This window comes from Tenebrio molitor, chromosome 5, assembly GCF_963966145.1.
Source record: "Tenebrio molitor chromosome 5, icTenMoli1.1, whole genome shotgun sequence".
NCBI lineage: Eukaryota > Metazoa > Arthropoda > Insecta > Coleoptera > Tenebrionidae > Tenebrio > Tenebrio molitor.
Window position 1 is genome coordinate 1,744,755 of NC_091050.1, and position 23,643 is coordinate 1,768,397.

The window sequence follows — 23,643 nt, forward strand, 5'->3', positions numbered from 1 at the left end:
TCGGCACTATGTTTTCTTAACAGTATGTATTTGTTTTGTCCACGTGAAATGTGATAAAAAAAACGGGAAGAAAGTCCTATCGATTGTGAAACACGCGACACACAAATAATAAATTATTATTGTAAAAATACAGTTTCTCACCTCACGGGTGAAAATTGAATTTTCTTGATTTTATTAAGCTCAATTGGGTTTTGATTTGGCACCATTTGTCGCCATACTGGCCAGATGGCGGCGAAAACTTTGTATCTTTTATGGTGCGTCATTTACCAGAAATATTCACTTACTTTTCAACGAATCTACTCTGTTCCGTACATATTGGCAAGATGGCGTCTAAAAATATTAGTTTCAAAATGTCTGGCATCTCTTTTAGCAAAAACATTCACTTATTTTTCTACATATGTATTTACATTTCGACTAATACATTTTAAAATAAATGGAAAATCTTTTTTGAGGCCATCTTGCCAATATGGCGAACCCACGGTCGAATAAGAAGGTTGTCAGATCGGAATGTTACAATAAACATTGAGATTCGCAACTCTTCCTGTATCGGCTGTATTAATTTCTTAAAAAAAAAATTGATGTTTTTTTCCAGTGTTCAAACGACCGGTATTATCAATACCTAATAAAAAAAAAACACCATGAAGAGAAAATTAAATAACTTTGAAAAAACCTCTTTTATGAGGCCATTTTGCCAATATGGTGGATCCCAAGGTCGAGTCAGAAGGTAGCCTAGTTCTAAATTTTTATTTTGTATACATTTTATTTAATCAGAAAATCTTGATTTGATTTTTTTATCAATCAAACCTCACGAATTTTTTTTTAAACCGAACAATCAAATTTTAGAGTATTTTTGAAAATATCGACTAAATTTTGGAAATATGATAAGATAAGACTTGACACGTGTCCAAAATGATCGATCACTATATTCCCAATCCCGTAGAAATATTTCGCCGATGCGAAAAGAATGTATCCTTATCTGAGGAATTTTTCAAAACATAAAATCAAAATCTATCAGTCTGATTAAAACTGGTAATTAATCGCCAGCAATCTAATAAATTTTTTATGACATTTTATTAAAACTGCAACAACAGCCTTGAACTAGATTAGTGTGTCATTTTTTATCGAAACGATTATGTATTATTTTTATCCATTATAAACCAATTAACATTTATTATTTACGTTTTCGTTCCACCGACCCCAAATCCTGACCCCTTCATCGACCACGTTAAAAAAAGGACACTTTACAGTCGTCGCCCTTTTAAAAATAATCCACACCCTTTTCAACTTTACGTTGAGTCGACGTCACCGAAAGCTCGCCCACGTTCTTATCTGCCATCATTTTAGATTTCCGTGCGTTCGCAGGGTGAAGGTCATCGGTTGCGCGAAGAGCGAGCGTCCGAGGGCGGACCCTTGCGGAGCGCCACGTCGAAAAACCACAGCCTGACGATTATCTCGTTTCATAATAGGTCGTTGGCAGAATATTCGGTCAAAACCTGCGCGTGCATAATAAATTTGGCGAACTGAAACGAGTTCTTTCGGTTTTTTCGACGGAAACGAGACTTTTGTTTGCTGGAGGAGCTGTAGGAAACAACGGACGACAAAACTGTTACTTTTCCACTAGCGTTATTGACACAAAAATCCATACACGAGCGCAGCTGTAACGAGTTGCGCCATTATAAATTCAAACAGACGAGATAATTTTATTGACATTATGCAGACGCAATCGTTCGTGAAGCGAAGAATGCTGGAAATTGTAAAGATAAACATATTTTGAACGCGATTTTTCTTCTTGTTTTCGGGAGTTCTCGAAACGAGCACGCCGACGCCTCGCAAATTGCAAACATCTACATCAGGCCTAAATACATCAAGTGTCAAACTAACGTGTTAATATTGTGTTAAGAAAATTTTAAAAAAAGATGCAGTAACAGCAAAAAAAAATATACAACAAAAAAAATTATAAAGAATCAAACGGAAAAATTATGTACAAAAGACCATTACCACTGAGTTACAATGGGCAAAATATAAAAGGAACAGACACCATAAAAAGCAAAAAATTAATTACTTGTTACTCGAAATAAAAAAAGAAAAACTGCAAAATCGCTTCGGTCGAGTTTCTGCAATTGGAGTAATATTTGGGGAAGGGCGAGAAGACGCCGTCGAGGACTTACCTCTCGGATGGTGAGCGTGTGAGAGACCATCTGTATGTTGTTCTGGCTCTGGCTGTTGGGAAGATTCTCGCTCGATCTGGACCTGACCAGCTGGCGCGATCCGTTTATCACATTTTTGCTTTTCAACACCATCTCCGTCCTGATGAACACCCTCGAGATGTACGCCGAGCTGAGGCCCCGGATGCCGAAAGCCGCCTTCAGCATCTTCTGCGGAGCGACGGGCATCTCCTTGCAGAACTTGTTCAGGGCCGCGTCGATGCCGTTCTTCTGGATCTCCATCAGCCACTCGGACGACGGCGACGACGATGACTTGTGGAACAGCACCAGGATCGCCATCACCGTCCGGTAGAGGACCTTCAAGAGGAACGTTCCTTTAACTACTCATCAAAAATGACCTTCCACTGTACGGACAGTTTTTTTCATTGGATACAAAGAAAAACTCTCTCAACCTGAATTTGTTGGCACGATCCAGAATCCAAGAAGTTTACCAAGTCACCAAGAAAGTTTCCCAAGTCACCAAGGAAGTTTACGGGTGCTGCACAAATCGGGAAAACTTCTGATCATAATAATTTGGAATCGCGAAGGAATATTGCTAACTGATTATTTCGGAAAACATTCTACAATGAAGGACAACTATCGCAGGAAATTCATTTCAAAGGGAAATGAACAGGAAGTAGATTTTGTAGAAGACCATCATATAGTCCTGACTTGGCCCCACGCGATTTCTTCCCATTGACAAGTTTGCCAAAAGACGATCTACGTTTGGAAAATTGGAGAGCAAAGCAGGACAAAAACCGAAGATGGAGGAAGATTGAGTCGAAGAAGAAATATTTTACGAGATGACTCAATAGTTCGGCTGTGCTTCATTCGCCACCTCGATCATGTGATGTTGGAACGCAATTAGAATTTCAATTTTGATCGTTTACGTACACATATTCCTGGATGTTCGCCAATCGGCACCGCCAATTAGTTCGGGTTATTGTTCTAGATGGCGACTACCGAGGCGAACGTCAACAGTGCGGGCAACCGTACGAATCGTAAACTCCCCGACGTACCTACTACATAAAATCGTTTCGCTTATCGTCGACGAGCGTTATCAGGAGTGCCAACCTGGTGACGCTTCGAAGTCGCGGGGGCTCGCCCCGATCGCGAAAAAAATCAGCTGTGAAGGTAAACAACAACAACAGTATTTTTCGCGTACGGGGCAGGGTCCGGCGTGCCAAAAGAGCGTTTCGCTTGGCAACCGGCGTCCCCCATCGCGAGCCAAGTTATTAATACACCTGCGGCGATATTATTAGGACACGGTGGGAAAATAGGCGGACGAGCGAGATCCGCCGGCGCCGCCACTCACTCACCTTGATGCCCTCGTGCAAGAAGCAGTCCATCACCCGGACGAGGTGCTGGTACGGAAGCCCCTGGAATATCCACCAGATCCAGTCCATGTAGATGCGCTCCGCCCTCGAGCTGTTGCAGTGCCTCTGCAGGTGGACGGCGGCGCCTTTCTGCAAAATTCACAAACACCATTACCGTTTTTTTTTTCGCGCGGTTTATCGGAGATGCCGCGTCCTACGCGCTCCTTATCTGACATTTCGTAAATATCAACGTGAACACTCCCAACATATGTTCGGGCCGATTACACCGATACCGATGCGTCTTTAAAAAAAAAATGTAAATAATCGCTGATAACTCCCATATTGTGACCGAACTGGAAACAGCCGCAAAATTCCACCGCACGATCGAAAAAAAAATCGAGTAAGCCATGACTACCATCACGGTTCAGTTGGCAGCGCTGGTGCAAATCGCTGCATTTGACAGACGTGTCAAGTTTCTCGGTTATAAATAGGGAAAAAAATGAATCAAGTCGATCGGTTCGGGAACAACTTAAATAATTAATTGTCGTTCGTGCCGTGTGAGCAGTAACTCAATCTTGTTGGAAACAGTCGCATGTCAGTTCCACATCATCCAGTTGATTCAAGAAATTTTTGGTATCTTTGAGCGTTAATAGTTTCATTGAAGAAGATTGGGCCAGTTATTCGCCTCGGATCATTACAACCCAAACACCAATGGACGCAATGGCACCTCAAGAACATTGTGAGGATTTGAAGTTCTATAATTTTGAGAGTTAACGAAACTGGAATGGTGAAACCAAGCCTCATCAGAAAAAAACAAGTAAATGATAATTAAATTGCCGTTGTATCGATAGGAAAACTGGATTCGCGGAAAACATCATGAGGTGGGAGTTGCTGAACCAAGGAATACTTGTGAGGGTGTAATTGTATATTTTTCTTTAGGATTATTCTCGAGGATTCAGAATAACTCTTGAAATTAGGAGATGAAAGTTGATGTGTGGATTTTGTTGGACAATTTAATTAACATTTACCACATCTGGTGTACCCACTGTCTTAATTTAAACCTCTGATTTGCCAAAGCAATGTTTCGAAAGTATTACCAACCCATCAAAAAATATTGCACAGTCACAACCTTTTATTATCAACTGGTATTTCACAGTTTATAAGTATTGTTCTGTAATTGGTGTTCTTAAGGACAATAAAGGAATATTATTAGTGTAAAAAATGGTGGATAAGAAAAGTAAACAGTGGATGATAATGGAACGATTAAAATGGATATAAAAAAAAATCACAACCGAAATGTGATAACAACTGATAAATTTTTTAATGGAAACGTTGGCTGTAATAATGTAATCTCCAAATTCCTACCGAGATTGTGGGTGCGAATTAATTTAATTGTTGTGTTTTCAACTCGATAACAAAATTTTTACTGTGCTAATTTACGTTGGTAATTGGTACACGATTGGAGTGCGCTAAATTGATTAAAACCAAACACAGTGTGACAACCTCTCCAATAATAATAATAAACACGGTGGCACAAAAATACATACTATGAAACCACCATCACTATTCGATTAGTTAAGCAACGTCGCGCGTGATCAATGTTTGGATGGGCGGCTGCTGAAGAAACCGCGTTTCGATGGTTGCATCATTTGATTTCGGTATTGTCTGCAAACAGTATGTCGTGTAAAATGTGGGCGTAATGCAAAACAAAATGATAATATTTGTGTTATCATTTTGTTATGCATGTTAAACGCTATTTATAGTGTTTTCAAAGGAGTTATCGTTACTTGATAGAAATATCCGCAATTACGGATAAATTCGGCCTCGATGCCGTGCCTCCCTTTGTAATAGTGGTTTATTTAGCGTAGCTATTAGAAAGAAGAATTAAAACGATATTTCTTCAAGCAAAGTTAAATAACATTCGATGTGTCATTTGCAAATGAAATGTAATTGCTACGACCATCGTAGAATTTTGTTAATCATGTTCGAGTCCAGCGATTTACAACGAATTAATCAAGTATGTAGACAATTTAGAACGAACTATGTAGTTCTACTGGTCTTTAATGGCAAAAAAGTAGAAACATGAGTGCTAACCGGTCTCTATTTTTGTGTCTGTTGACGTTATACATCATGAGGCAAATCGAGGGAAGCTTTTGTAAAAAATTAATTGACAGAATTCCACAGGATTATAACTAATGAGGTATTTTTCAATTGAAACCCGCCAGCTAAAGCACGATTTATTACAAGTGTTCAATTGAAATGTTCATCAACACTACTTTTGAAATCAGCAATGCTAAAACGGACCAAAAAACTAACAAATTGTAATCGCGCAAGACAAGCAACTTTGAAAATCAAAGTTACTTTAATACCAACAGAAAATCAGATTTTCATGGCTTGCTTAGATGCACATTTATATGGAATTGAGTATACATACAGTGCGTTCGTAAAGTTCGGAATAAATTCGATAAAATTGTAAGTATTAATTTCTGAGAAAAATCGTCGAAGAGTGCAACTTTGTTTTTCAAAAGTGCATGTTGTACAGTACGTTATTTAAGTTGACAGCTTGTCGTCTCCTAATAATGACGTCATCAATATATTTTTTAAATGACAACTCTCACTTTTTTCATCTTTTTCTGGTAGACCTTTTTAGTACTTAAACGACTAATGAAAAAAATTGATACCTTACATAACAACTTTTTTGAGAAAATGACAAATTTTACTTAAAATATGTAACTTAATTTTTAATGTAAACATTTTAATAGACCTCAAACAAAATCAAACAAACATCTCAGGTTAACAATAAAATTTAACGCAAATGTTGAAATTGCCTCCTGCCAACTATGTATTTGGCAATCACCGACACTTTGTACACTGCGCTCAATAATGTCAGGGCTTATTTGTTTCGTTTCAGTGCGAATTCTCTACCGCAAATCGTTCTAAATTGTTTGGTCTATTAAAATTAACCTTCCATTGTAACTAAATCTATTGAAAAAAAAATTTAAGTTAAAAATTAAATTAAACTATTTGAAGTAAAATTTGTCATTTTCTCAAAAAAATTGTTATGTAAGGTGTCAATTTCTTTCATTGATCGTTTAGCTAGTACGAAGGCGTACAAGAAAAATAAGAAAAAAATGGGGGTTGTCATTTAAAAAAATTATTGATGACGTCATTATTAGGAGATGACAAGCTGTCAATATAAGCAAAGTACTGAACAATATGCACTTTTTAAAAACAAAGTTTTCTCAGAAATTAATACTTTCAGTTTTATCGAATTTATTCCGAACTTCACGAACGCACTGTAATACTGTAGACACTTCCAAACTGAATGAGTTTTGGAAGTGTCTATAGTAACATACTGTACCAGTTTTTTTTTGCTATCCGCTATTGGCCAATTCATACGTTAACGGATCTATAAATGAATACATTTGATTCAGTAGAATTCAATTTTGATATGTTATGCCATACCTACATGTTACGGAACTATAAATCGGCCTTAATGGTATGATAAAATGTCACTCAAAAATAATTACGTAAATGCGATGACAATTTTTAAAATCGTATTAAATTTATCGACTCGTCTATTTTAATTTTTTTTTTCTTAAACATTTCCAGTGATCGTTACATAATTATATGTGTTGTTGGTTCTTTTGTAAGTTCTGTCATGTGTTTCAAACGCTTTCACTTGATTTCTCATTTTCATTTAACACCTGTTTTCGGTCTATCTGATTTCGTCGTTGAAGTAAAAAAAAGTACTTATTACAAATATGGATGCTGAAGCGGATGAAAGATAGAAACCGTATAAAAATTGTATCATAATAATGTTCGCGAGATTTCAAACCGTTAGATTTTGAGCTGCCGGTGATGAAGAGCCTTCGAGTCGAAGAAGGATTAATGGTAAATCAATGTATAAAGGAATTATTGGCGCAGTTCCAGAACTTTAAATATGATCGAACAGCTAATGGGAAATTTTGTTACCGCGATGGATCGATGCGATCACATTCTTTCGTATTACCAACAACAAAATAAAATACATTCACGTTGTTTTGGCACAATGGCCACGGAAATTTTGCATTTAATTTGGTAGTTCAGCTGTCTGTTAAATTACGTTATGCTTTTCTAAGTTTGAGGTTATAAATAGCGTCAATGTCTAGTGCATTGTTGTGAGTTTTACTAGTTTGCAATAGAAGAATACCCAGACATGGCGGGAAATTCAGCAACACGTCTCATTAAAAAAAATCTTGAATCGACCAAAGATTCTCGACGTTAACAAGACTGTAAAATATAATGTAGTACGCGTGTCCAATCGCGCATTATGTTGTTGAAAAGAGGTACTATTTGCATTTGCTTTCAAATGGAAATGCAACAGGTTCCAGATAAATATTCCAGTCATATTTTTCAGCTTAAACATCGCCTCCAACCGTCTTCATTTCCATCTAAACATCTCACATTATTGTATTTTACGCCGGTTCACTCCCGTCGTTCTAACCACCTTCCCCCAACCACTGACGTTACACGAACCTCGCAATACATATTTTCGCAAAACGAAAGAAATCACTTCCAGATGCCGTTTTCTTTATTAACAACACTTGCCGTGTTGTTGGAACGTCTCCAGACTCTTAGTCTGTGGCCTCCACTCCTGCAAACCTTCCCTAAAAAATCTCCACGAACGCGAAACCCAGCCAACATATGTTTTTGGTCCACCTGTATTCGGCGGATTTTTTAATTGCCTCCCACGCGATCTACGTTATATTTCCCTCCCAGTTTACGGAAACATCTCCTCTTAAAACCACAAATAAGAAACGGCGGAGTTTGTTCGGGATTGTTTGCGGCTGCATACGGAGACCCTAATTCAATTTTGTTTAATGCAATGATTAATCTCTGGCAGCTTCCCTCGTCTCTCTCCTACAACATCCTTTTAATCCCGTTCCATTAGCGCTAATTCTTGGGCCTCGTTATTTATAAACATTTTCGTTAGAGCGGCGCGAATAAGATCGCTTTGACGCCCGACGAATGCCTCTTCGTGTTGCACCAAGAGTGGTACCGCGAGGAGGATCCTGCAGGACTCGCATCCGAAGACTTAACACACTTGTTTTCGCCCAAACAACTTTACAATTCACAGTTAAATTCCGTTGCAGCCCGGAAGCGTTGATGACAATCCAAAATCCAATTATAAAATATGTTTCAACACAAGGGATTCAAGATCAGATGAAAATTAATTTGCTGTCACTCTACTGCAGCGCGGAAAGTTGTCATTGTGTTATTACGTTGGCACAAAATGTCTCCACTACACGACCTGAAAGCCAATCCAAAGCACTTCGCTGTATCAAATCCGGGAGTAAATCACCCCCGACACCGAAAAGCTCTCCAGTCTCCCCTTTCTCCCGTGGTGAAACGTCCATCCGGGGCGACCCTAATGACTCGTCGGTGTTGCACGCCGGGAAACGCGCCTTGTCATCGGCGGGAAGTCTCCTCGGCGTCGCGTCAATCTTTCCTCCACCCCCGTCACGCCCGCTCGTTGTCATCAATGGAGATTTATTCGTGGATCGCCTTTTCTGTTTTAATCCAATTAATTTAAATTGTCGCACAGAGTGTAGGAGAGCGCGCCTCCGTTCCACATCCCGGACCAGAGATGCTTCACCACATGGGGGACGTTCGTTTCCGACCAAGACAACGGCAGAGATCTGTTTTGAATCCATTCCGTTATTGTCGATTAGATGGCGAAAACGACCAACGGAAAGACTTCAAAAATATCTGAAGGGGGATCAAAATGTATTTCTGTGATTCCATGACGTTGTTAACCGATCACAAAAATATCTTTATTACTTATCGACCGATAACGACTACTGGATACACAACAAATGCACCACAATCTCCTCCAAAACCAGTATTTACAAACACAAGATTATTTTTGTTATTCGACATTTATTATTATATGGACATAATTAAATGGAATAACTGCAAGCAATAAAAACATCTGCTGCGATTTTTTATTACATCTGCTACATTCATGTTATGCGACTGGACGAACTGATGCCAAAAGTGGAATGCCAGTTTGGCATTTAAAATATGATTCTGTAGTAAATTTGTATAAATACAGAACAGTTAACGTCAGAATTTATTAGAAAAGAAAAGGAACTGGTGGTTCGAGAGAATAGTATATTACGTAACGATAGTGTATTGGTGTCTAATACTCACTCCTTTATTCGGTGAGTAATAGCCATTAGACGCGAGTGGATACGATACTTTTTTGACGACGTACAAATGATGCCATTTCAAAAGGAACGGCAACTTCATAGTCTAGGAAATGGAATTTTGCACAACCGGTTATTACTTCTATTTAACGGGAGGATAAAAATATTTTCTCAAAAATTTCAACGGTAAAAGAAAATTGTTGGCTTCACCTATTGCAGGAACAGGCTTCAACTTCTAGTTTCGTGGCAATCTGCCATTCATTCCTTCAGACAATCTATTTTTCCTGCCCCGGTGACAGGTCAGCAGTTTTAAATAAATTCGTAATTTCAAATAGATTATTTTTTTGTCAGTACTTATCTTTAATGTCACGGAAGTCAAAGATGGTTTGGATTATTTGAAATAAAAAAAAGTGCTGAGCTGAGTTCACGTGATGACGAGATTGAGGAAAGCCAATAGTGGGTAAATTCCATCTTTCCTCTTAACACAAATATTTGAGAAATCTGCGTTGTATCCTTCCAATATTAGTGGTACATGTTCACCGATGTGAAAACTAAATTATGTTGAAACAATATATTCTCGAGCAAATGCGGCAAATAAGAAGATAACGATGTGATAACTTGAAAAAACACAATTGATCTGACGTGCAAACGTCGGCTTCAAGCGGAGTGAAATACCAAAAACGCAAATAAATTTAGGTCTACATAGTACAGAACCTGTCAGGATAATCAACCGAGAACATTGGTAGAAATACTGAACAAGAAAGGTCCCAGGACCGAGCCGTGCGGCGCCCCATGCAAAAGAAAACCCACTTAATTCAGATCGAAGCGAATTACGATGATGCTTGTGCGACACAAACATAATAAAACAAATTTCTGTTTAACACCACAAAACGCCACGTTTTTCTCGCTTCTGATCGCCCTCACGTGATCGCATTTTGAAACGTACAACATCGTATCACCTGTTCGATTTTGCAATTTGAAACCTGTTTTAAACAGTACAATACCGATTCAATTGATTCTGTCAGTGTAAAGCAATCGATTTCGCAATTTATAATGATACTGGTGAAATAAAATATTTAGGTTCTTTCCGTTTAAACCTTCACCACTACCAACCACTATGTAATTCACCTCAGCGGAGTGGCAATTACGGAGATATATTTTTAATGCGCGTAATGTTGTTCGATCTTTCAGCATTCAACGACGATTCCCGTTCAATAAGGTATCATCAATTTTTTCTAACCAAAAACAACACCACGCCTTTTGATTCGTTTTTATTTAAGTAATTCTCCATCAACTCGGAAAATATTTATACTGGCTTGTTTACATACATAAATGAATTTGATTTCCTTTTTTTTTGTACAATGTGATCTTTCTAATAGTTTATTATTAATACAAAAAAGGGAGCACGGAATCGAGGCCAGATTTCATTTAATCATTGCGGATACTTCCATCAAGTAATGATAATTACTACTATCACGATCACAATCACGAAAAAAAAAAAAAAGAAACGTCTTTGGTGTTTTTTTTTTTCCAAAACTAATTCTCATTTTGACATTTGTTCGTTTTCTAAATTTACAGCTACTTCTTCGCCGCCGCCAAATTCTTTCTCGCTACTTTGCAAACCTTCAAATGTCTATCCACGTACACATTTTCTGTTTTCTTCCTTGACATTCCAATTTGCGATCCTAAACCGGGACACGTTCTTGGACTTCCACGCAAACGGAAAACTACCGTCCGAAAATATTCCGAAAAAAATGTAGATGCCAATCGGTCGCTTCAGCCACCTTCGGACGCAAGAATTCGCCGAACATCTCGCATCTCCAACCTCTGCCAAGATTTGCACCATAAATTTGGCCGTGTGCATCCGACGCATAACTTTATTGCCTCTGGTATTCGCTGTTTTGACATTTTCGGATAATTCGAAAGGCGACATTTCGCAACTCCGAACTCTCAAAGTCGACGGTGTCGAAAAACGGCGAACAAAAGTCCGACTGTTGGGACGAGGTGCTTGACCCCTTCTATTTCGGCCAGGAATTAAATAATTCACCCGAAAAGCTAGACACCCGAAAGAAAAAACACGACAATGGCTGCCAGCATGTGACGGTCTATTTTCGAAAATTGGGACCGGTTGCGAATCGCAAAACCGCAGAAGGTGGGGTTTCGATGCAATTTTCGGATTGAAGCATCCGATCGATCAAAATTTTGGACGACCATCCAAAAAGCTGCCGACGGAGGCGATTTATGGACCACGGAGGGTGCACCGATCCTTGCCAAAACCGAAAACATTTATCTCTTGGACACCTAGAGGTGCAGGTGCGGTCGTACCGAGGTGATCCGTGTTGACGCGAAACAACCAAAACACTCGTAAAGCTCCAACAAAAGCTGTAAAAACTTGGGTGGAAATAGATCAGCAGTCAAAATAACACATCGATTACGCTTTATTAACTAGTTCGTTGTGCAGATGGGTCACGATATTTTTAAGATACCGTTGACCCATTCCCCCCGTTTGGGGTGTTGGTCCTCCCGAGGGTCGGTACTACTCCACGAGCCCATCGACTCGTGATCGACCAACGGAAACTTCCCAACTGACAACGTTTTGTTTTGGCGCATTGTTTCCAACATGTGACGACAAGTTTTGGGCGAAAACGAAACAGCCAAATCGATTTTCGGCGGCAAATAAAAATAACTGAACCGGACAGAAGCGGTTCCTGTTCGTGGTTATTTTGGAACATCGGAAGGGGAAAAATCGTTTCATCAAAATTTTTATCGGTGCAACCGGATCGAGACAAGATTGTATTAAAAAAACTGTCTGTTGTGACAGGCAGCGGAAAAACAATCTCGACGTCCTCTTTTTGTTGTTCTAAGGTGTGTCAATCGGTGATTCGAAAGCGCGATAAGTTGTCTCAAGATGTCAGTTAAGTTGAGTGACTTAATACATTTTAAAGAGTATCTTCGACTTTTCAGTGTTGCCTCCATGGAGGTCTCGGTCGACCAACAATTATTATCAACATTGAAACGTCGGTTCTTCATCTTGATGGCTAAAACAAATCTGCCAATGCGAGGCTGTCATTGCGATTGTTAGAATTCGTCAACTCGGTTTTAGATTGCATCGTGCACCTTACTCGCCAGACTTGGCCCTGTCGGAGTTTGGATTGTTTCCAAAAATGAAAAAAATTCACGCTGGGAAGAATTTGGATTTCGTGGAGAAAATTTTTGGAATTCCTTAACCAAATCCAGCTTCCTCGAGACGCTTTCATCGCACAAAATCGCGATCCGTGCTTCAATAAGCGATCAACAAGATATAGGGTTTTAACGTGACTCTGGCGGGTAACGTAATTAAAGAGTACTAATCACAAAATCACCGAAGCGGCTGTTGCGCTTTACTTTGTGTTGAGTAATAGGGGAGAGTTCGCATTTTAGTAAAGCCGCTTGGTGAATAACAAACCGAACATCTGGTTTGTAGACAGGTACAAAAAGCTCATAAGAATAAGAGAAATATGTTGCGATATATAACTTAGAGATGCATTTGCAATACGATGTTACACATTGGACAAACAACAGTGTCGCAAGACCTCTTAATTTAAATTTTATTTTTTTATTGGTTGACCCGCCAGAGTCACGTTAAAACCCTATAACCGGAAAATTCTAGAATTTGGGTCACCATACGAAACTGTATCCACCTGATAATTTACAAGCCGATAAGATAAATAAACGTGAGGAAGCAAAATTTTCGAGTAAAAACTCCTCGTTCGTACCAGGTGGACCCAATAATCGTACCGATTCTAAGAAAGACAGCAATAAAAAGAAGAAAAACATTCCAACGAGGGGAGAGTGAAAAACTGTGAAAATTCTGATATAATTTTTTTGCGAACCACTTATCGATCGCACGACAACGAGAGTGAGTCACAAGAACTGTCGCAACTCCTCGACCGAGTGGCATTTGGGTGTCGGAGTTGCGCAAGAACCTCCATCCAAATCCACCGTTGTGGTTATCGTCGACATCATCTCGTTATCTGCGCTCCTGTTAAGTCTTCGGGATTACAAAAGCGCAATTATCGCGGCTCATCGGCTGCCGGTACGACAAGTCCAGAAGGTTTCCAGTACCAATTAGACTAAATTAACGCCACCGCCAAGACCTCAACACCAATTAGACGCACTAATTAGCCCCGAAAATCTAATTGGACGACGTCCCGTGCGGTTTATCCATCGAATTAAGCCGGTACCTGGACCTGCTCAGCCCCATTAGCGCGCTCGCGCGACAGCACGGGGCCGAAGACGCCCTCCTGCGTGACGCCACCCTCGCGTGATCCATTGTCATCGTGCAATGTTGACAGAGAGATACGCATCGGGATCGATAGTTCAACGACCCTACGAAATCATTCGAGGGGTACTACTCACCACGTGCTTCTTGCAGATCTGCATCACCGTCTTCCACGTCACCTCGTACAGGAGTTTGGTCTGAGTGATGAAGGTCTTCTCCTTCGAGGCCACCAGGCTGGCCATGCAGTGGTAGCACTGTTCTTCTGCAAAACGAAATTTTCAATTTTACAAACGATCCAAAGCACGTGGAACCGCCACGAGTGAGATGTGTGCGGTGAATTGCACAAATCAAATTTACGTCGAGGTGCTAATCCGTTTCTGAACGTCCTCAAATGAGAATTAGCTGTTCGGATATGTCAAACAAATAAACTAAAAATCGTGATCGTCGCAACATTCCAAGCCGCTTTGTTTTTGCGTTCGTGATGGTTGAAAAAGTATGGGACACCGCAGGGATCTCCTGTCGGTCCACTCTTATTTCCTCTTAAATCTTATCTCGGATTAAAGTTGTCCAAGATTTGTTAACTGTACAAATTAGTCACAAATGATATAATCTTATATGATTTAAATTTAACTGTTAATTATGTATCACTTTCACCACTACTGGTCACGTGGGAATTATCGTGCACGTAAACAGTGTTCTACATGCAAGACAATTAAGTGATTTACTGATGTTCTAAACCTATAATAAAACTTTATCTCACATTTCTATCTCTAATGTGCTAATCATTGTTTTGTTTTTATCTTTCCATCGAGGTAACTGTATCCTCAACTCTTAACCAACAATTAAAATTCCACTTGTTTCTTCACGTAAATTCGGTAAAACTACTTTTAACTTTGAAAAATGTTCTTCTTTTCCATTTCGTTGTGTTTCCTTCGGTGCTTGCTCATTCTGCCACGTTAAAAACGTAAGAATTTAAAGCATTCGGATGGCTGACGGATAACGAGATTATTTGTCAAACCAAATTACTAATTAATTCTGTGGTAGCAGCAAGTGCTAATTGCAAAAAACATTTATGGACATTATAGACCTATTACCGCACGGTTTCTCTGACACGTTTATGTATGAGTCGGAATTATTAATTTGATTTTTCTACATTTAACATCACGTAACTGGTTAGAAGAATCTGTTTACATTGTTATTTAAAAAAAAATTAATGGTGACTGTGACAATGCCAACATTTTATCTGCAAAATCTGAATGTTTTTTCGTGAATATCTGAGGCCAAAATGAAGGACGTGACATTTTTGCTAGATCACAGATACGTCAAATTTTAAGAGGAAATGTCAGAGATTTAACATCTCATCAAAGCAAGCCTGCAAACTATTTTCTGGAGATATTATTTTCTTGGAGATACTGGACATTATACGCTTGCAAACACAGCAAACACCTCCCCGATTGATCATTCCTTTTTTTTCTAAATAATTTGAATTTCTTACTTTCAAAAAGCCGATTTTACACGTCGTCAAATACGAAACTGTTTGTTTACAAACTGAAAAACGCCGCGCTCCGCCGCTTGGTGTCGCGTCAATCGATGTCGGGCAAGCCTATAACCGCGTTTGCACATTTTTGTTAAATTTACCTGCACCAAAAATAACATACAATACAAATTTCATTAAATTTGCACGAATTAATTAAATAAAGTAATTTCATGTTGATTTATAATAAAACCCAGTTCAAAGTAACATCTTGGTAATTATGTAAATAACTAGATATTAATCCATTATAAAATACGTAATCATTTTTAATAATAAGACATACCTGCATAATATGTACTACAATTTCCTGATTGTTGACAGTGATGTTTGTCATTGTTGTGACAATAAGTTATGGAAATATCATTAAATTATTCAAATGTATTTGAATTAGTAAACTTCAAAATGAATTTTTTTTAAATTTTCACGTGAAGAGCGGAACGTTATACGATTTTTTGTTAAATCTACTGTTCTAATTGTTTTGTAGAGTAAATTTGGGTTTTGTCAAAAAATATCAATCGAGGACGTAGGTTGTTTCTAACTAACATCAACAATTTCAGCCAAGTACCAAACCCGAATGGTTTTGTAAAGAGGACTCAACATACAAGTGTGGATGTTCGCAAGCTTTACGAATTCACATATCGCCTTTTATAAGACCAAGCTTCATCAGTAAAAAAAGTTTAGTTTGGGGTTGCATCATCATTACGCATTCACTGAAGTCTTTGTGCCAGATCACCAACTAACAGTTCAGGAACTGAAGTGGTAAAGACATAAAAGTAAATGTTTTGTTTTATTGTGGGGCATGAGGTGAAATTCTTCTACGTAAAGAAAATATCTCCTACAAATTTTACATTGGAAAAAGGCGTCAGAATTACCACGGTTGGTTCTACTTTTTTTATTTTGTTTATGTATGGCCTTTGGCAATACATTGCCCAATAAGAATCAAATCCTTGTAAAGTTATTCGACAACAAAATCTGAAATTATATCTTCAAAAGTTCACCGTTACAGCTATAAAGATAAAAAACACTACACTTAGCATGTTCTAGGGGCAATAACTTGTTAATGTGTGATTTACCATAGTTTATAATAACTTTTCGATTTATTTTTAATCGAGCAAACTTGTTTTGATTCTTGTCTGCCCCAGCACAATTTTTTTTTAAACAAAATTCAAATTAAGTAATTAATTAAGTTCAATTATTTTGTCAAATTACGTATTTCAAGGTTTAGCCTTTGAAATCTTAGCCCTTGGTGCAAAGAAGCCATCGATTTCATTAATGTCATCGGAAACCGACTTATTGCGGAATCAGGCGATTCAAAATCGAAGAAATTCCTTTTTGAGAGGATTTCCCTTGCCATTCAACGTGGAAACGCTGCAAGCATTCGGTGCCCTTTTCCAGATTCCGCACTATTATCGGAAATTATTGTATTGTAAAACAAAAATGTTATGTACTGAAGTTGATTAATTATATTTTATTCTAATAATAATTAAGTAATTGTATTAAATCCTTAACGTGGTTAAACTTAAAAGATATTGACAAACATTTGTTCTGAAATAACAGCAATTTTCTGCATGTCAAGTAAATAACTAAAACCATCAAGTACTCTTCGTTTTCTTCATCTCCTTTTCAATTGTTTAACTAATTTAACTGATAGTTGTTTATAATAGACTTATTGCAGAATTTTTTTTCTTCAAATAATTTGTGTATTTTGTTTTGAACCATCAGTCACTTTTAGTGTTGTTTCCCATTTAAATGCGAACTACTGAGTTTGTGACAACACAATACTGCTGAGTTTGTTACAACACGGTGCTGCTGAGTTTGTGACAACACAATTCTCATCAATTTTTTTTATCCGTCCTGTAGCTACATACCCAAAACTTTTGAGAGAAACATTCATTTGCATTTCTTCCACCACAAATAATTAGATTTTTGTGCGGGAATTAACCGCTTTCGAACCACCGTGTATATCGATGACAGAATCGTCATCGCTCCGCTGATAACGCATCCAACACCAGCAAACAACAAACAGCATTAATTAAAACGTTCCAAGATAAAACGCGATAATGGAGCGAGGCGGAATTGTAAAAATTACGTTTCATCTGGCGCAATAACACTTTGTCGCTAAATAATTTACATATGTTCGCATAATTTCCTCGGATTAATAGAATTGCGCGAGTGCGAGAGTGATGTCATCGCGGCGGCGACAAAATTATCGTCGCTGCCGTTTGACGTCGTCCTTTTGCGTCCGCGAGGAAAAGCCAGCACAAAAAAAAGGATCCGACGCCCTCCGGACGAAAATATCTCGGTAATTAGTGCGTTAATTGACACGGTTCGGTGGTAATTAATTTGTGAATTCTGCTACTTTCGGGCGATTAATCGCGAGGTAATTGGGCGAGCACTTCAGAAAATGCGACGCCCACGTTGCCGACGGAATTTATTGTTGTTGCGTAAAATTCACCGGGAATTGTGTCACGCCGGCGGAGTCGCTGCCCGTTCAGGTGGACCCGACGGGGGTTGGAGGTCACCCCAACAATCCGCCACTAGTTGACGTCGTCTTGACACAGAAATGCGAAAAGTTGCGTCAGTTGTGCCAATTATTCGGAGCAGGGTGGTGACGCGCATCATCCTGTTGAAATATTTTTCGACGCGTAGAAACGTTGGAAACGCACCCAGTCCATATGCTGGGGGTTGCCATTATGTGGGAACCGGTTCCGTCCTGCTATAACGGTTGGAGTAAGAATTGGAATTCTTGTGATAATTGGGTATGGAGCTAGAAAACGAAATCACTAAGATGCACTATGTGACGATACCATTGACAACGCAATGGTACCAAAGATTTAATGAAATTGGTAATCGATTAATTACGACGTCCCAGAACATGAACAAGCGCAGAAAATTCTTCTAATGGTTTATTACCCACTTTTTTCCAAATGTCATGCATCCAAATCTAGCAGAAGAAATTATTTGATTTCGACAGGATGGAGCTCCCCCGCATTGTAGACGTAAAGTACGTAATTACTTAAACAACGCATTTCCTGAAAAACGGATTGGGAGACGAGAAACTATGAACAGCTGGCCACATCCCCGGATCTGAACCCTCTAGACTTCTTGTGGCCGATATTCGACGAGCAGCGTCCACACCAGCAGACCAGAATGTCTGAGTGATTTAGAACAGCGTACTGAAAATGAAATCAGAAATATTCCTTAAAGCTGGTTAAATACTACATTAGAAAGTTTTATCCGTTGGTGAGTTTCAATGGTGTGGAGATCTCTGCAGTTCTTCTCTTTCGGCATTCTTGCAGGAACGGTTTTAGCAGGACGGAACCGGTTCCAACATAACAGCAACCTTGTATGTACTACTGATTATTTTGTTTTCAATTTTTACGATCCAAACATAAACTACTATTTTACAAAAATATACAGAATCTTAATAATAACAATACGAATTTCTTCCTGTTGACGCAAAACACACGAAGTCAAGGTACTTTCTCTATTAACGGTGGTTCTCAAGATGTCCACCCTTTCCTTCATCACTTTGCTTTTCGATTTAATTGATTTGCCACCATTTTGATATTTTTTTCCCACCGCATCATCGGCATTTATTAATACTCGTTCTAAGATAAAACGGTAAAAATCCGTAGACGAATGTCTTGGGATGTGTCCGTATCAAATGTACACAGACAAATTCCTTATCTGAAATAAATTTCCTACATAGAAGCGACAAAACAAAAGAATCAATAGTCTGACCTTCCGAACAAAGAGACGAACAATGAACCCTCACAGGTGTTGTTGATAAATCGAAAATAGTATAATACCGAAATTCGCCCAGAAACGTTCCTTGTTGTATCGAATACAATCGAACGGAGAAGTAATAGAGCATCAATAGAAAAAATTAACAATGAATAAATAACCAGATAAGCGAACTGTGACCTTTCCAATGGAATATTAACAGACGCGTTCTCTACACAACAATAATTTAATAGTTCAAACCGTATTAAATCTATTAGTTTTTATACTCCACGTTGTACAATTACTGCAACACAACTTTTGCAACAATGGGAAAAACAGTATGTAACGTAAAAAATTGAGGAAAACATTTAATCTCTTTTGAGATAAATATAGGAGGTCCCAAAAGTACCGCCTTTCCTTGAAGGTACTATCGGCGCCATCGAAATGTGAACGCCAAATTTTCCTAGTGTGTGTTGTAGCATCAATCATAGGCGTGCGTTAATGTGTCAGATTTGTGACAATTTTCACAAACATAATTTGTCAACAGATTTAATTTCTTTTTAAACAATATACATGCCACGACACTTGACCGATATGGGAAAAGCGAGGGCTGTTGCCAAACTCGAGGAAAATTGTAAAATTGTAATAGAAAGTTATAGGTAATATGTAGAAATCTTTTCTTAACTTTCATACATATAGTACGCCACTGAACAAAGTTTTATTTAATGTAGAACAAAACAGAAGACGTTTCTATGGCACCAGAAATTCGTTCACATTTCGTTGGCGCCGATAGTACGTCACTTAGGGATGTGGTAGAGTGCTGGAAATATACGCAATTTAAAAATATAAAAAAGGCAACGTTGTAACCTGAGAATTACCTCTACCCAGAAATACGTAATAGCATTATTGTATTATTGAATACCTAGGCAACCATTTTGACAACAATCAAACACTTCAACAAAAATTATTTTATTAAAATAAATCTTCAAAATGTTGCCCATTTGCGTCTAAACATGCGTTGGCTCTTTTAACGATGTTGCCGTGAACTCGCTCAAGCATTTCAGGAGTCACCGTAGAAGTAGATATTGAATTTTTTAAACTATTTTTCAGTACTCCGTAACACTTCTAGATGACGCACCTTCAAAGAAAGGTGGTACTTTTGGGACAGCCTGTATAGTGCAAATTAGATGTTAAAATTAAAATATTTGATGCGAGAATCCTGAGAGGGTAATAAATCATGGATACTGATTCGGCCCTCGACTCAACCAAATTTAAATCTACTTGAAGATGATGTCTGTGGTGAGATTTGACAGTGCGGTTGTTACGTCGACTGCGAAAACGGTTGAAAAAAATTCAAAAATTTGCCAATACCGCATTTGCAAACGATGACAAAACAAAATCGATTCGTAGATTGATTCATGCTCGCTTGGATTGGCACCGCTTGTCACCATAAAATTAGGTCGGACCTGTTAACATCATCTTCGAATCCATTTGTTGAAATTCAAGAAATAAAATACCAACAATGATCTTCTAAACGATACATGATAATTAATACCTAACTCTTTTGCCACGACATAATTTTACATTTTTTATTTCAGATTTTGAATGTCCAGGCCGGATCAAGACACAAAATTTCGTTCACGTGAATGATTTGATGAAGAAGTAGTAGAAGCAGGTTTGGCAGAATCCGAGGGTCATCTACCAAATCAATCATGAATCACTATTCATTTTGTATTATTTTCTATAATTATCAATGTAAATGGCTTGCCGTGAAATAAACTACATATGTATTACTATTGTACACGTCTCAGATACCGTGGAAGCAAGATGGAGCAACTGCCGACACGACCACGGTCACAGTGCAGCTCCTGGAACACATTTCCTCAAATCTGCCAGATCCCAGACGTTTTTATTTAATTCTGTATTTTTTTAGTAGTTCCGCACAATATTCAAGACTTTATTTTCCCGTTGAGAGTAATTTTGGTTTGTCTCCACATCGGAAGAAAGAAACGAAATGAACCACTTTCCTGCGTACGTATTGGGCATCGGTATCACCACCATGATGCGTAATCACTAATCACTCATCCGATCGATCGACGTTATTATCTGATCACGATAAACAATAATTATGACGTGGAGCGATTAGCAAACACAAAAGTCATGTTTCTGCTTTACCGAACCGTGAAGCAAACGCGATCCTGAAGGACCAGCCGACCGTCCTCTCGCTACGCACGAATCCTGCGAAAATAACCATTTCGCGAAAATGACGCGTCCCTTGTTGTCACGTCCACTTTTATGAATTGTCCAAATAGCAACTATTGCAAACGCAAATACTCGTAGACTGACGCATCGTCGGATATTATTTTTATTCGATATTACCGCTTGCAGTGGGCAACAGATCGATGCATCAATCACGCTCGGAAATAGAGCTACGGGAGGAGGCGGCTTTAAAACGAAGCGACGCCGCCCCCCAAAACGTGGTCGGTACGAAAAATTTAATATGTAATTTCAAACACAAATTCTCGGTTTACCGCAAACAGTAATTTACAATGTAAAATTCCCCCGTTTCCGCGAACCAGCGTGGACATGTTTACGGTACGTCGCAGCCTTTGCGGTAGTACACGTGCGAATTTGCATGCAACTACTTCTCGGGTTCGCACCACGCGTCGCCCCGGAACGTCAGTTTCAGCAAAACGTGACGCTGCATTTTTTCCAACTCGAAATTTATCTTATCCTGCACCAGATACTCCAACTTGTTGAATCCGCTAGAAACTTCTTTGATTTCGATAGAGATCAGCGAGAAGATTTCGCTTGATTTTTTCGAAGGAATATGTACAATGCCCGCTGCGCTCGACTGTGTCTACTTCCCACTTGTGAAAAAAGTATTGCTCTGCACACCTGTTGCGTGTTTTTTTTTTTTTTACTCGCTCTGTAGAACAAACCTTCATAATTCACTTTCAGGTCGACTTTTTCCCAATTCATCACTGTAAAATGTCGCGACAATTCCTCCCAACACTGACAAATTCTCCTCTAATCTCAAACACCTTGTAACACATTTATCACTTAATTGTTCGCCGTTCCTAACCACCTCCAACCTCTTCGCTACACTTTATCAAAGCTAAATTTAAATAATTCGTATGTAAATTTGGAGTGCTGACCCACTTTCCAAAAATTAATCACACGAAAAACTCCCAAACACCAATGACAGAAAAAAATATCACAACAATAATCGTCGCCCGACCGGCTAATTATTATTAATTTCGATGGATCGATAACCGAACCGATAAGGATTCGACGGCGACAACTGAAACGAAAAGAAATACATAATTACATGATTCGAATCCTTGACGGATCAGATGTCCGTCAGCCGCTATTGTTTTGTTTTTCTTGTATTTTTCGATGCGTTACGCAAAAACGTTTCGTAATCCTGTGCCCATCTCTAATTAGTAATTATCGATGGGAACGGACGTCACGCCACCACCGGCAGCACACACCTCTGCGAGAACACTCCAACACAATTAGGCAGGATCCCGAGGGATTAACCATGAGTCACTCCAGTTACGCTCCGATAAGCTCTTTGACCAACAACTGCGAATCCCACATTTCGCTGACTCCTTCGTGTCACAAAAAAAAACTGCTTGCACTCTTTTTGCTGAGAAAATTGATTCATCTCGAGCGGTGCCAAATCAGGTGAACTTGGTGGATCCGAGAGCGAGATCTCGACATTCTCAGAGGACAATCGGTTTCGTGGAAACCTTGGGCACCGATCGAGCCTCCACATCCTTACGGTACGTGCGTGCAAGGTAAAATCCAAACTCTACAGGGTGACTCAAAATTCTTTTCGGAAGAAATACCGGACGAGTATGCCGGTCAAGGTGAGCCGGTTGGCACCGAAAACCATCGCGGATTGAAATAGATCTGTTTGAAGAAGCGCAGCTCTGCCATGTCGAAAATGCAAATTGATGAGTGCGGATGTCAGTCGATGTCCTGGTTGACCTTCGCGGCATTTTATCGGTCACGTGGTGGACACCGGGCCGAATGATCGATCTCGTTCTTCGACAACTGTTTTTTTTTACCTTGTCGTTTCCGATTTACAACTCGTAATCTCTCTAAATGTTTGCGTTCGTTTTTACGACGTTTTTTAATCCTGCTTAGTGGATTACCGATGTTTTTGGTCCTTCAAACACATCGATAATTATGTATGTACTAATTTTCCTCCGACTAATAATAGTAAATAAATCCGGCCTCAATGTCATACCCCTTTTTAACAGTAATAATAATGATAGTAAACTGATTATGAACCAGTTAGTTCAAACCAGGATCGCAGACATTTAATACCTACAAGCTTTTGACACACAGTAACATTTCTTCGGACCACGCCCCTCGACTTAAGTCGCATAATATTATCGTT

The 23,643-nt window shown here is 38.9% G+C and overlaps 2 protein-coding genes across 5 annotated transcripts in view; one reads left to right on the forward strand and one right to left on the reverse strand.

Annotated features, from left to right (window-relative positions):
- The window catches only part of LOC138130551 (ubiquitin-conjugating enzyme E2 N-like), a 31,786-nt gene extending 10,761 nt beyond the window's left edge, over positions 1–21,025 (forward strand). Inside the window, exon 3 of the mRNA XM_069047087.1 lies at positions 20,831–21,025. The gene's annotated coding sequence lies outside the window, so the exon portion shown is untranslated. The remainder of the gene's footprint in view (positions 1–20,830) is intronic.
- sky (GTPase-activating protein skywalker) overlaps positions 1–23,643 on the reverse strand; it is a 47,602-nt gene that overhangs the window by 9,643 nt on the left and 14,316 nt on the right. For all 4 annotated transcript variants that reach the window (XM_069047071.1, XM_069047067.1, XM_069047069.1 and 1 more), the window contains exons 3-5: positions 14,110–14,234; positions 3,524–3,670; positions 2,169–2,522 (exon numbers count right to left, since the gene is read on the reverse strand). In XM_069047071.1, the coding sequence (XP_068903172.1) occupies positions 2,169–2,522; positions 3,524–3,670; positions 14,110–14,234 (626 nt within the window). The remainder of the gene's footprint in view (positions 1–2,168; positions 2,523–3,523; positions 3,671–14,109; positions 14,235–23,643) is intronic.